This window comes from Simochromis diagramma, unplaced genomic scaffold, assembly GCF_900408965.1.
Source record: "Simochromis diagramma unplaced genomic scaffold, fSimDia1.1 OVJJ01000107.1, whole genome shotgun sequence".
NCBI classification, from domain to species: domain Eukaryota; kingdom Metazoa; phylum Chordata; class Actinopteri; order Cichliformes; family Cichlidae; genus Simochromis; species Simochromis diagramma.
In genome coordinates, this window is record NW_024387209.1 from 6923171 (window position 1) to 6937022 (window position 13852).

At 42.8% G+C, this 13852-nt stretch overlaps 1 protein-coding gene across 3 annotated transcripts; it reads left to right on the top strand.

The window, feature by feature from the left end:
• Positions 1-3594: 3594 nt before the first annotated feature.
• bzw1a (basic leucine zipper and W2 domains 1a) lies at positions 3595-13151 on the top strand. Of its 3 annotated transcripts, XM_040051397.1 has the most exons (12): positions 3595-3721; positions 6133-6206; positions 6306-6482; positions 6569-6663; positions 6759-6824; positions 8244-8379; positions 8630-8739; positions 8829-8999; positions 9190-9336; positions 10379-10517; positions 10889-11011; positions 12503-13151. In XM_040051397.1, the coding sequence occupies exons 2-12, from the start codon at positions 6143-6145 to the stop codon at positions 12532-12534; spliced, it is 1260 nt and encodes a 419-aa protein (XP_039907331.1). In that variant the 5' UTR covers positions 3595-3721; positions 6133-6142; the 3' UTR covers positions 12535-13151. The 3 variants fall into 3 exon arrangements, with proteins under 3 accessions (XP_039907331.1, XP_039907333.1, XP_039907332.1); XM_040051399.1 differs by lacking the exons at positions 3595-3721; positions 6133-6206; positions 6569-6663 and having other exon boundaries at positions 6405-6482; XM_040051398.1 differs by lacking the exons at positions 3595-3721; positions 6133-6206; positions 6306-6482; positions 6569-6663; positions 6759-6824 and adding an exon at positions 8112-8170.
• The last annotated feature ends 701 nt before the right edge of the window (positions 13152-13852 follow it).

Below are 13852 nucleotides of genomic sequence, written 5' to 3' on the forward strand. Positions count from 1 at the left end.
AGGAAATTAGTTTCTTTTTTTATTTCAGCCACAGAATACTTCCCTTTGGGTGATTTTCCATGAAGAACAAATCCAGTAACACATTTTCAGACACTTCAAGCCTTGTGCATTTATATCACACATGTGGTGTTCATGCCATAAAAGTATGGAGGTACTGTTTCCCTTCACTCTGTCCTCTCCCTGCATGGCCTGCTGTTCGTTTGTGCTCCAGCATCCCGGCACATTTTACCCTCTGTGTAGTAAGTGAAAAAATTGGAACTTTCTACCAGTTAGGTTTTTTAGTCTATTACCTAATTATTTCGGCATAGCATGAATGGCCATGTGGGAGATCGTTATCAGTAAACATAAAGCTTATGAAACAAACTTTACACCTTCGTTCATGTTTTCCAGTGCTGTTAATTAGGTCCCAAATTGGAGTCTGATGGGCCGATTTTGGCCCTTAGGCCGTATGTTTGACATCTCTGCTATACAGGGATAAAGTGAAAGAAATGCATATCCAGACTGTTTATGTTGTATAGACTGACATAAATCTGCTCCTTATCAAGTTCATTTATATTTTTTCAAGATAAACATGTTTTTTTTTCACTCACATCTGTTATTCAGTTACATTTTATCACAAAAAATAAGCAGCATTTCATATTTGAAATATGAACCATATATGTGGTAAACATCTGTTATGTACTTTTACAGACCAGAGGCAGCAGCAAAAACATCGGACAGCAGCAGCAGCCCAAGCCTCATAGTGCAGGAATATGAGGTGAGGCGCACACTGAGGGCAGTGAACCCCAGGAAGGCCACCGGACCAGATGGGTTAACCGCAAAGGTCCTAAAAGAGTGTGCAGACCAGCTGGCTGGGGTCTTCACTAAGATCTTCAACACTTCACTGTCCCAGTCCTGCATCCCGCTGTGCCTAAAGTCAGCCACAATTGTCCCACTGCCAAAGCATACTAACATTAGCAGCCTCAACGACTACCGACCAGTTGCTCTAACACCTGTTATAATGAAGTGCTTCGAGAAACTGGTCCGACGTCACATCATGTCCTGCTTGCCACCCACACTCGACCCGCTCCAGTTTGCATACAGAGCTAACAGATCAACTGAAGATGCCATCGCTACAACGCTCCACACCACCATCTCTCACCTGGAAGTGCAGGGCCGTTACGCCAGGCTGCTCTTTGTTGACTTTAGCTCTGCTTTCAATACGATACTCCCGGACAGACTAATCGTTAAACTGCTGGAAATTGGACTTCCTTCCACCACCTGCCGCTGGATCAGAGACTTCCTCTCAGACCGTGTACAGAGAGTTAGAGTGGGGCCTCATCTTTCCTCAGCCCTCAGCCTCAACACCGGCTCTCCACAAAGCTGTGTACTGAGTCCCCTACTGTACACTCTGTACACACATGACTGTGTTAGTTCCCACCCAGACAACACAGTCATCAAGTTTGCAGATGATACCACCGTGGTGGGGCTCATCTCAGGGAGAGATGAGACGGCGTACAGAGCTGAAGTTCAGAGGCTGTCAGATTGGTGTGCAGATAACAACCTGGACCTCAATACCACCAAAACAAAAGAACTGGTAGTTGACTTCAGAAGGAGGAAGTCCGAGCTGCAGCCTTTCAGCATCAACGGGGAGTGCGTGGAAAGGGTCTCCAGTTTCAAGTTTCTGGGTGTGCACATAGACACAGACCTCCAATGGAGCTCTAACACCTCTGTGGTCTTAAAAAAGGCCCAACAGCGTCTCCACTTTCTGAGAATCCTCAGAAAAATGGACCTGAAGAAGGAGCTGCTGACCGTCTTCTACTGCTGCTCCATTGAAAGTGTGCTGACATATTGCATTGGTGTGTGGTTCTCCAGCTGCACCACAGCACACAGAAAGGCACTCCAGAGGGTCATCAACATGGCCCAAAAAATCATTGGACATCCTCTTCCCTCCCTGAAGGACCTGTACAGCACTCGCTGACTCAAGAGGGCACGCAGCATCCTACGGGACTGCACACACCCAGGACACCGGGTTTTTAAGCTGCTGCCGTCTGGCAGGAGGTTCAGGCTGCTGAGGTCCCGAACAAATAGACTCAAGGACAGCTTTTACAACAGGGCAATAGCCCTGATCAATGTAAATAGCTGACCTGACTGGATACCTCCCTGGACTTTTTTAGGGGGGAGGTAACAATGTTTAAAACAATAACAATAATATTTATATTTATAACAAGGTGCAATAATAATTAATGTGCAATAATAACAGTGTGCAATACACATACACTTAATTCTTCTTTTTTATACTAAGTTAATATACTGTGTTGTGTTGTTTGTTGCGTTGTGATGTGTCATATCGTGTCGTGTTGTGTTATATGTAGTGCCGACGTAGGACAGTTTTTCCAATTTCATTGTACTACTGTACTATGTATGACTGTGCAATGACAATAAAGAGTAATCTTATCTTCTATCTTCTTATCTTCTATCACTGCACCATCGAGAGCATCCTGACCAACTGTATAACAGTCTGGTACGGGAACTGCTCTGCCTCGGACCGGAAGGCATTGCAGAGGGTCGTGAAAACTGCCCAGCGCATCGCCGGAGCACCACTTCCTGCCATAAAAGACATCTACAGGAAGCGGTGTCTGAAAAGGGCTGGGAAAATCATCAAAGACCCCAGTCACCCATCACATGGACTCTTCACCCTCCTGCCCTCTGGGAGGCGCTACAGGAGCCTCCGGACTAAGACCACCAGGTACCGGAACAGCTTCTTCCCCACAGCTGTCAGACTCCTGAACTCTGCCTCCTGACATCTGACCCACGTTAAACTCATGGACTGAACATACACACACCCACAATGGACAACTGTACCCTCAAACACACAATAATAACATGGACTGAACCACCACTCACAACCACTAGCACTTTATATAGCCTCTATAGAAACTATCTACACCCTCACTTATCTTAACTGCACTACTGTATAGCTCCGTGTAAATAATCATTCTGTACATTCGATAATCTTTAATCCTACAACTGTTTACAACTTGCATAGTTCCCATTTCTGTATAACTGTATATCTCAGATTCTGTAAAGTTATTTATTTCATATTCTGTATAGTTTTTCATATTTATATCCTGTTCATAGCCTGTACATAGCTTGTACTCACTACAGCCTGTACATACTTATAGTTATAGAATATTCACAACATACTTCATACCGTGTACATTATAACATACCATAATAGACCCATTTCTGTAATATACTCACATATCTATATTATTGCTAATATGTATTGTAATATATCTATATCACTAAAGCACTTCTGGATGGATGCAAACTGCATTTCGTTGCCCTGTACCTGTGCATGTGCAATGACAATAAAGTTGAATTCTATTCTATTCTAATTCTATTCTATCTTATACATTGTTATTGATGCACTGATTTAATAACACAACTTAACACTGGCTGAGTAACAAAAACAGGAAGACCACGCAAGGGTTAGCTACATAAATATACTGTAATGTATTTCAAAACAAACAAACAAAGAAAAAGCTTTCTGTATCAGTAAATTAAACGTTTTTGTCCTTTTTTGTTCAAAGGAAATCCCCTTTAAAAAGCGCATGCGCAGCGGGCGGAGCCTGCGGAAGTCCTGACGGGAAGGTCTTTTTGTTTGGGCCGCTCAGATACTCGACTCTTTGCTTCCATTCCTCGGCTTCACAACCGTTTTTTATCTGCATTAATTTCGGTGAGTACTCTCATTTTCCGGCTCCTCGCCTCGGTTCCCACGCCGCCCTCTCCTTGCGTGTACTGATGTGGCCTGTTTGAAGGCAGGAAATTATGCTTTTTGGGTTTTGTTCGGCCTGGGAATGTTGCCATCATGGGCGCCGCCGGAGGGCGAATTTTAATTTAGCATTAGCTTCATTACAGAGCAGATTGCGGCTCTGCTTTGTTGTTGTTGTTATGGATGTTTGTTTTTTTTCATGACAGCTCGACAGGTGGTTGTGTTTTATAGCCGATTGGGTGCTGATGCGGTGAATTTTCTTGCGTGCGTGAGCCGAGGCTGAACGGTAATCAAACGTGGTTAGCGTGCTAGCGGGCCCGGCTACCTTGCTCGGCGCATGGCGAGGCCTCGAGTTAGCCTGTGCTAATCCACAGTTAGCCAGCTGCTCAGAAAATCCCTCATTGCTCGCGAGCGGAAAGGTATCCGTGGGAAATATCCGTGGAACGTGCTCGCGTTGAGGTCACACCTGTGTACTGTGATTGAATTAAGCAGTGTCGTGCTGATACATCTGGTTATTTCCACCTCCCAGCATCCACCTTTATAGCCCCGCAGATTGTCTTTTGTCTGCCTAGTACTCCTTCATCTTTGTGTGAGTAGCCCGGGGGGAGGAAAAGCAGCCGTGCTGGATTTAATTTACTTTGAACTAAATCTGTATTATGTCAGGCTGTTTTTAATAGGTTAAGGAGGCTTTCCTTGGAGTAAGATAAATGAAGTCAGAACAGCTAAAACTAAACAACTGCATGCTCGCGCATAGCCGAAGCGGATAGTGGTTAACTACACTGCCATTTAAAACTGATAAATGCGCATCTCTTAGAGTTAAATACTTTCTAACGTCCTCTCTGTGTTTGTGAAGGCAGTGGTTACAGATACACGTTACTTGGTTTAATCTTACGAGGCAGGTGAACGTCTCAGTTACAGCAAAATAACTTACACAGTGAGTTTCCTTGACATTAATCCAGCTATTGACGGACCCTGAGCCTGGATAGAAGAGAGTTTGGGATTTAGGAGGGAAATGAAGCCATCACTGCAAAGAAAAAAGGGTGTCATGGGTTTAAATACTCAAACATGTATACACTCTTTGGTAGCAATGGAGGGGGGGAATTGGACATGAAAGGGAAAAGCATCAAGAAATATCAGCCCCTTGGCTGTTATCTGTTAATAAGATGACATTTACTGCCCTGTTTTGTCAGCTGATGGGACTAAATGTTGAGCTGAAGTCTTGGAAGCTGGTCTTTTTTCCCCTTCCCCATCATAATTAAAGCTTTTGGCTAATTTGCACTCTTTTTCTACTTATTTCTGTCAACTCAGTTTGACTGATTCCCACACAGTGAAGGAACATTTCAGCCAGTGTAGTACTGCAGTTTCTCTCAGGGATGTACAGATGCTGCTGGCTGAAATGTCCCAGAATTATTATTATTATTATTATTATTATTCTAAACCAGTGGGTTATTAGTGTGTAAAGGCTACTGTGTGTTTGTGGCTCACAAAAAAAGATCAAAACTGGGTGTTATTCATCGTTACTGTTATCAGCGTGTTGCTTTTTCAACACAGATCCATGAATTAAAGGAACAATGTGGTTACTTTTATCGTTGTCTGGAAATAAGACATGGTTAACAAGCGTGATTTGTGACCTTTGTGGTTTGTTGCTGAAGAACTCAGACTTTAAAACATTTAAGTAACTTAAAATGAAGAAATTGTTGCTTCACTACTAGGTTTGTTTTTCTTTTTTTGCTGAGTGTGCACTTTTTTGTTTTGACTGCTGTAGCAAGGGAACATTTCGTCCTGTGATAACGCTTTGGTTACTTTCACAATGAACCTCATCGCGGGCAAAGAGTCGAGCCTTTTCATTGTTTGTACCTTTTAAGGGTTTTTACACCCTGTTAAAATGAAAGGGGGAATGTGTTTTAGTTAAATAGGAGCTAATGCATTTCCAAAAATACCATTTTGATAATAATTTAACTCCATGAGCCTTCCTGTATGACTTGCAGCGTCCTTCAAATATTCATGATTACTTTTGAAATGTATCCTCTTTAAAGTGAGAGAAATAAAAGCCTGACTGAAACTGAACAGGTTTTAAGTTAAAACTAAACTGAAAAGAATAAGCTGGAAACTCTGGAAACTCCCAGAGAGTAAACTGATTGAAAACAAACTGAAACTAAGTTCTTACAATAAAAACTTTTCATCTCAGATCGGTGCCACCAGCTTTTTGAATTACCAGCAGACTCTAAAGTCATTCTACACAGCCCATTGTTACAGGATGTGCAGATAACCCGGCTTACGCCCAGGTGCTGGGAGGAGAAAACATAATTACAGGGCCCGTTGATGAGTTGCCTGTGCAGCTAAACATTAACTCTGTGTGTTCTCGTCTCTTTCAGGGTGTCTTTTATGAATAATCAAAAGCAGCAAAAGCCAACGCTAACAGGCCAGCGTTTCAAAACGAGGAAAAGAGGTGAGTGCTGATTCCTGGATCTACTGATCCCCAGCCCTGCTGTTCCACACTCTGCTTTCATTTCTGAATCAACGTTTGTGTGTCGTTGTCTTCCCACAGATGAAAAGGAGAGATTTGACCCTACTCAGTTTCAAGAAAGTATCGTACAAGGCTTGAATCAAACTGGCACTGATTTGGAAGCGGTTGCAAAGTTCCTCGATGCCTCTGGCGCCAAGCTTGACTACCGCCGCTATGCAGAGACACTCTTTGACATCCTGGTGGCTGGCGGGATGCTGGGTGAGTTGCGACATGTTTCGTTGTCACTTGTGTGCAGAAATGTGTGTAATACATGTATATATTTACCTTTTTATGTGTGTCTGCAGCCCCAGGAGGGACTCTCTCTGATGACATGACCCGCACAGAGTACTGCCTCTTCACGGCACAAGAAGACCTGGAGACAATGCAAGCATATGCTCAGGTCGGTCCCTGTTAATGAATGAGTTTTAAAAATTAAGCACACGTGACAAGCAGGTAATGCTCACAGGCTGTTTCTTCTCTTTGACTCATAAACAGGTTTTTAACAAGCTGATCAGGCGTTACAAGTACCTGGAGAAGGGTTTCGAAGAGGAGATCAAGAAGGTGAGCAGTAACTGGATCCTGATAAGGGGATAAGTTCAAACTGGGCTTAGCTGGTTGGAACGGTTTGAGGCAGAGGTTGCCAGCTGTTGATTGCAGTTCCCTTCGTTTGTTTTCAAGATAACAAACTTTTTTCCCCCAAAGCAAGGCACTATGCAGCAGACGTGAAGTACATAATGTACTGTAGATGTTTTAAACGTTTCTGAATTTCTTAATCTAAAAATAAAATTTCATTGGTGTTAAAAGTTTTAATTGTGGACTTTTGAGTTTCCCACAAGCCGACTAAATAAGACTAAAGTCAAAATTGATTAACTGATATTTTTCATGCTCTTATTTTGAAGGCTGAGCCTCTGCTATCCCTGTTCCTTTAATGTGCTCCAACTTTAGAGCAGTCTGTTCGCTGCTGTTGCGGCCCTTGTAGTTGGTCAGCTCCCATGAACCTCTGTTCCTGTGGTTGGACAAACTCCCAGCTGCACCATCTTGGATGCTAGCAGTTTCGGCAGCCATGATCTTTGAAAGTACAACTGCAGCACCAGATCATGCCTTTAAGTGGTCGGGCTGTTTGAGGTGTTTTTGACTGCCAGTAATTGGGGGGTTGGGCCTTGATTATACTTTGTCTGCTCGTGTCCGAGTGACATCCACAAGCCTGAATTTGCGTTGCAGTGCACCACTTCAAAGAGCTGAAATGGGAGCGACTGCTTGGCTGTCGGGTCTGTCAGTGTAGTCAAGGACTTTGTGCCGCTGGATCATTATGTGGTGCTTATTTTATGCTTGTAAGCACAGTACTAGGAAGCGTAGGATGGGTGTGTGACACCATACATGGAGTTTAAGTCCTGCTGTAGAAAACTGGTGCCATAAGCACAAAGACTGCAGTCAAGATGGAGCTGATGTCCACTGATGGGATAAGAAATTAATTGCTGCATGGTGTGCGTTGTTTTCTTTCACACCACAGGAGGTGCTTTTCTTCACATGCCCTTACATTTCCGCAAATGCGAGCAGCTCTGTGGGAAACGACCCACCTGTTGCTGGGGATAAGTTGGGCCTTTTTATCGCAACTCTTGAACGGTTTGCACAATTGATAAAATCTAATGGGATTTGGAAACAACTGCACTTTTCAGTGATGTTAAGGGCATTGCAGTGATCCCAGGCGTGGTGTCACAGCAGCCCCATGAAGTTACACTAGTTTATTGCTGATACAAACATTTTAAAACTCTTGACCGTCCACAGAAGCTCAAAATGCAAACTTTTAATGTGTGGTAACCCTGGATTTGATTTGCTTAAAAGGTTATTCTCAACATGTCTGGAAAGAAATTTCTTTAGTGGAAGGGAGTTTTAACATCTCTAGGGATGTAAGTATGCCCACAGTTGTTTTTGTTTTTCAAGCTTAAACATGCATTAAACTTGTCTGCTTTCTCTTTGTAGTTACTGCTGTTTCTAAAGGGGTTTACTGAGTCTGAGCGCAACAAGCTCGCCATGCTGACCGGCATCCTGCTGGCCAACGGCAGCATATCAGCCTCCATCCTGAGCAGTCTCTTCAACGAGAACCTCGTCAAAGAAGGTAAGGACAAACGTCTTGTTAAGTCTGGGTTTGCAGAGATGCATGGCTCAGAAACGGTCAGAAAGCTGGTCAGGTATCAGTGACAGCAGCAGTTTGGTGGTTTTGTCCTGCAACACTGACACTTTCTGTGGTTCTTGTGTGCAACAGCTTCCCTGGGAAGCTTAATATTAATTAGGGCAGTCAAATAAATTTAAAAAAGGAGTTGGTTTTGTGTTCAGAAGAAGCTCTGACCTGTGTCATCTCTGTCCAGGCGTTTCTGCAGCCTTCGCTGTCAAGCTGTTCAAGTCATGGATCAACGAGAAGGACATCAACTCTGTTGCTGGCAGTCTTCGCAAAGTTGGCATGGACAACAGGCTGATGGTAAGCAAAAACACAAGTCGGGGGCCACGTGTCGACCCATTCCTGCTGCCAGTGTCTCACTGGTGTGTGAACATCCTTCTCCTCCTCAGGAACTCTTTCCGGCCAACAAACGGAGCTGCGAGCATTTTTCGAAGTACTTCACCGACGCTGGGCTGAAGGAGCTGTCTGACTTCGCCCGCAACCAGCAATCCATCGGCGCCCGCAAGGAGCTGCAGAAGGAGCTCCAGGAGCAGATGTCCCGAGGTGACCCTCTGAAGGAGGTGAGGCCACAGGCTGACTTTTAAATGCCTAATTTATCATAAAAGATATACACTGAGCTCTGAACAACAGGTTTTTAACACTTCTGTTTTTGCTCCACTCAGTTTCTCTGAATGAAAAAGCACAGAAACAGATGTGTGCTTCATTAGTGACTGACGTGTGTGATTAACCTCGCTGCCTTCCCTCCTTCAGATTATTGCCTTCACTAGGGAGGAGATGAAAAAGGCCAACCTCTCTGAGCAGGCCATGATCAGCATCATCTGGACTAGTGTGATGAGCTCCGTGGAATGGAACAAGAAGGAAGAGCTCGTGACCGAACAAGCCATCAAACACTTGAAGGTACGCAGCAGGGCCGAGGAGCACAGCTGTGGTTAAAGCGCTTAAAGGGATTAATTCATCATTATTAATTAATGAACCTGTGCAGGAAACGCGACTCTACGGCTGAAGGCTTATCCCGCAACCACAGCTATGTCTTACTTCAAAGTAAAAGCCTTGGAATATTTGAATTGAACAGGATTTTCAAAATCAAAGCATCCAGTTACTTATTAGAAATTGCAAAGATGCAATTTATTTATTTTTAAAATCAATGCTATAAACTATGACTCAACTTTAAGTTGGTGGCAGATTTGCAAAATAAAAGCCTCCTGTTTAGTTCATTGTGCCTCTCTAGTCCAGCAGTAGCAACAATCTCACTGCAATAAATCCCCAAATTACAGCGTCTATTTATTATTGCCAGTAAATGTTATCTTTTCAAGGGTCTAAACATCCTCAAACCCATGAACTTCAAGACTAATGAAGACTTTATTATGGGGCTAACAACATGTGGGGGTGCAAAACACCTCAATAACATCACCTACAAAACTGTAACCTGTGAAATTTGATTCATTTTGTCCATCTTGGGATGTTACACATGTATCTCAGTGGAAACATGCCCTAAACCCCATTTTGGAAGGCTGGCATTTTAAAGTTAAGAGGCAGGTTTTGTAGTATTTATTGGCTCTATGGCGCCACCTACAGTATTTCAATAAAGGAGCCCCAGCACTTGATTTTAATCTGCTTGCATGAAATTCAGTGGCCTCGTGTAATATCCCAAATTGAAAAGGTGTCTTTGTGCTTTCTACTAAACCCAACAGGAAGTGTACAAGTATCTTGGTTGCTATTGAAACTCCTCAGAGTTAGATGGATAAATGTGATTGGTCTGTTTGACCGACCTGAAAATTTTAAGGAAGAAAATCACAAAGCTGCATGAGAAGCTGTTAAAGCTCTCGTGTACATCAATCAATCTGTCCCAGACTGTTGGTTGGTCAACGGCTCCACGTGTACCACAGTATTGCTCCCTGCAGCTTTACATGCTCTAATTTAGCAGCTTCTTTCTCCACAGCAATACAGCCCTCTGCTGAAAGCCTTCACCTCCCAGGGTCTGTCTGAGCTCAGCCTGCTGCTGAAGATCCAGGAGTACTGCTACGACAACATCCACTTCATGAAGGCCTTTCAGAAGATCGTGGTGCTCCTCTATAAAGGTTGGTGCCACAGCAGGAGGAAAAGGCTTGGCTGTGACAGCTTGTCTCGTCGTCTTTTAGGTTTATGAAAGGTCATTTTTCACATTTCCTGACTTTAAAAAGCTGTTTCTTGAATATGCTTGGTGTCTTTTTTTTTTTTTTTTTTTTTTGCTACCCAAACACTAGAAAGTCTGGCTTGGCATTGTCCTTTTTACACACAGCTTCAGCTTTGATTGGTCTTAGATTTCCCCCAAAAGTCCAGATTGTTTTTAATAGAGAAACTCTCACCAAGCACCAGTAAATTGTTTCTTTGAATCTTTACAAAGGTTTCAGGCTCTCTTGGTGGAAGTTTAATGTATCCGCCCTCCTCACAGTCCTGTTTTCTCTTTCAGCGGATGTATTGAGTGAAGAGGCCATACTGAAGTGGTACACTGAAGCCCACCTTGCCAAGGGGAAGAGCGTTTTCCTCGAGCAGATGAAAAAATTTGTGGAGTGGCTGAAGAATGCTGAGGAAGGTAAAGATGGAGAAATAACCTGCACTTCCTGAGTTTTGTGTGTTTTGAGGAGCTGTGTTCAGAGCTGATGGCATATGCTCAAAACCTGAAAGGCCACTAAAAGGTTAAAGGAGCTCTGCATTGAACAGGCCAGTTAGACATGCACCTGTCACGTTGTATGATAAAGGCATGTATAGACATGTACCTGAGTGTTTTTATGACAACGAAGGAGTTTATACTATATATGAATTTGCTAAAGCTTTGTTTTAGCTTGTTAGCTGATTCAATCACAGGTCAATAAGAAATGCTTGATATGTTTTACAGTCACATGACTACTACCCACATGGTAATTGATGCTGGCATGTCAGGTAACAGAGCTCGATCGGTCCACAACTAGTTGAAGCACCACAAATGCTCTGTGGTGTGGCCATGTAATGGGAAGTCAAGCACCAGCTGTGGCTACAACCGTAGCTTGCCTCCACCAGTGTGTGAGTGAGAGAATGAATGAATAGTGGCATTGTAAAGCGCTTTGGGTGCCTTGAAAAGCGCGATATAATTATTATTATTATTATAACAATCTGGCTGGCCATCTGTGCTAGTGTATCAGGATGTTTGTTATAAAACTCGAGATTGGCTAAAGCTACAGCTTTAGCCAAAGTATAATGCAAAATACCTCTATAAATGGCCCTAGAGACCGGTAAGTGGCAATCTTGCAAACGACAATCGCCAGTGAAAATGTTCATTTCCAGACGAGCTGTTGCTTGGCGAAATTGATCACAAGAGGGGGCTGAACCAAAAACCTGGTTACTAGTACTTTGCTTGGAAGATGCAAACTATTTCCTGAGTGGCAGGGTAACTTGAAATAAGTCCAAAAAAGTTCCTCTGAAGTCATCGGTTGCTACTTTTTTGCAATATATTTGCAGAGTTGAGGTACAAGTTCAATTTCTCCAATTCTGGCTTATGTCAAAAGTTTCACACCCACTTGGCGAGTGGTTTGCAAGTATTTTGTCTCGGTTGCTCCTAGTTTGCAGGTTTTGTCTGTGCAGTTGAGACAAATTGTCACCAATCAAAGCAATCAAGGGGTTTCCATGCAGCCTTTTTGTTACTGATTTTACCCAGCACTAACAAACTGGCCAGAATACAAGTTTCTCTAGTGACTGATGGTTGCCAGGCGTCACAAACCGTCTCTAATCCTGGGAGAGTGAGTATTTTTCTTGTTTGAAATCCTCTGAAACCAGATCAGCGTTTAGTCCTGATGTATTCACTGGAGCAAAGGATGACTACATGTTGTTTGGTTTTTAGTGGCGAGTTCTTCACATGCACAGGGTGCTGGAGGCAACCAGGTAGTTGGTGAAGGTCTCAGTCTTTAAATGACTGTACAGGCATGAGAAAAAGGAGGTCTTCAATACTTTAAAGACAATCACAATCAAATCATCGTTTTACTCATTCACAAGATATTGTAAAGTGATCAGCGTCTTGACTGATTCGTCCTTTTGTGTTTTCTCTCGGCAGAGTCGGAATCGGAGGAAGAGGAGGCGGACTAAAACCTCAATTGCCAGACGAGCTTCGTTTTTCTTTTGTTTTTCTTTTAAAAAGTAGGAGCAGGAGCAGTAGAATGTCTTTGCCCTTTTCCCTCCTTCTACATCCTGTTACGGTTTATTTATCCACAAATGCAAACAAACCTCCACCACTACCAAACGTTTAGTTTGTCCAAATAAAACGGGTCCTTAACTCGCAGTATGGAGGGCAGTGGGAGCAGAAAATGACAAATTCTCCCCTTCTCTTCCCTTCTTTGGTCTTTTTGATGCCCTCTGTAATTTGGATTATGAAAACATGTTTGATTTTCAGTGGCTGCTGCTCATAAGTCTGAGGTTCATCTTCATGTGACTACAGCCAAAGTCTTTTCTTTTCTCCCTCTCTTTATTTTTTCTTTTTAAAATTGACTCGGCTCATGTTTTGGCTCCTGTTCGGTCTTAAACTTCGCCTTCTTGACTTTTTGGGTAAACTTGTACTGCCTGTCGAGGTCGCTCCGGTCAGTTTGTCAGAAGACACGCCCCCCTGTAAAATGCCTCGCCAGCTAACGATTATTATTGGTTTCTACTTTCTTTAATCTGATAAGCCGATTTGACTTTTTTATGAAATAAAGATTATTGAAACTGTTCTTCCTGTGCTTTGTTTTCATTTTACTTCCGTAATTGTAACTTTGGTCTCTAGGACTATGAAGCTACAAATGGTGAACCATGGCAGGTCGCTAGGGACAACTGTGACCACCTAGGGAACGCAAACTAGAATTTGGAATCAAGTTTAAAGCATTTCATGCTTTAAAGGGGTTGCTGACCAGTCTGTAGACATGTCTGAGGCTTAACTGTGCAAAGAAAGCACATTCTGATCTTAAGTGGGCCAAAGGGGTGAGATTCCTGTTTCAGTGTAAATAAGTTTACACATTTAATTTTAAAACTGGGAAATGTTAATAAAATTAGTTGAAAATGCACCAGAGTTGGCCATGAGCTAATTTTCAGCTGTAGTCCCAGTTTGGGTCTTGAAAGAACACTAGAATCAAAACGCATCAATTTTATATAAGGAGAAGGGACATACTGGAAAACCCATGCTAAAGTAAAACTTAGCTCAGTACTGACATTATCATTCAACAGTCTTCAATTTTCATTGAAAATGTGTTCTGATCTTTGAAACTAATGGGTGTGATCTTCCACTGTTGCACAGCCTTTACAGAAAATGCATTAAGACCAGACATCCTTTAAAGGAATAATACAGCCCTGTCTATTCAAATGTGTAATTTGGACTCTTTTTATCCTGGTGGTAATGAACTAAATCGATGAGGAGCTATATTGTTTCAGAATTGAT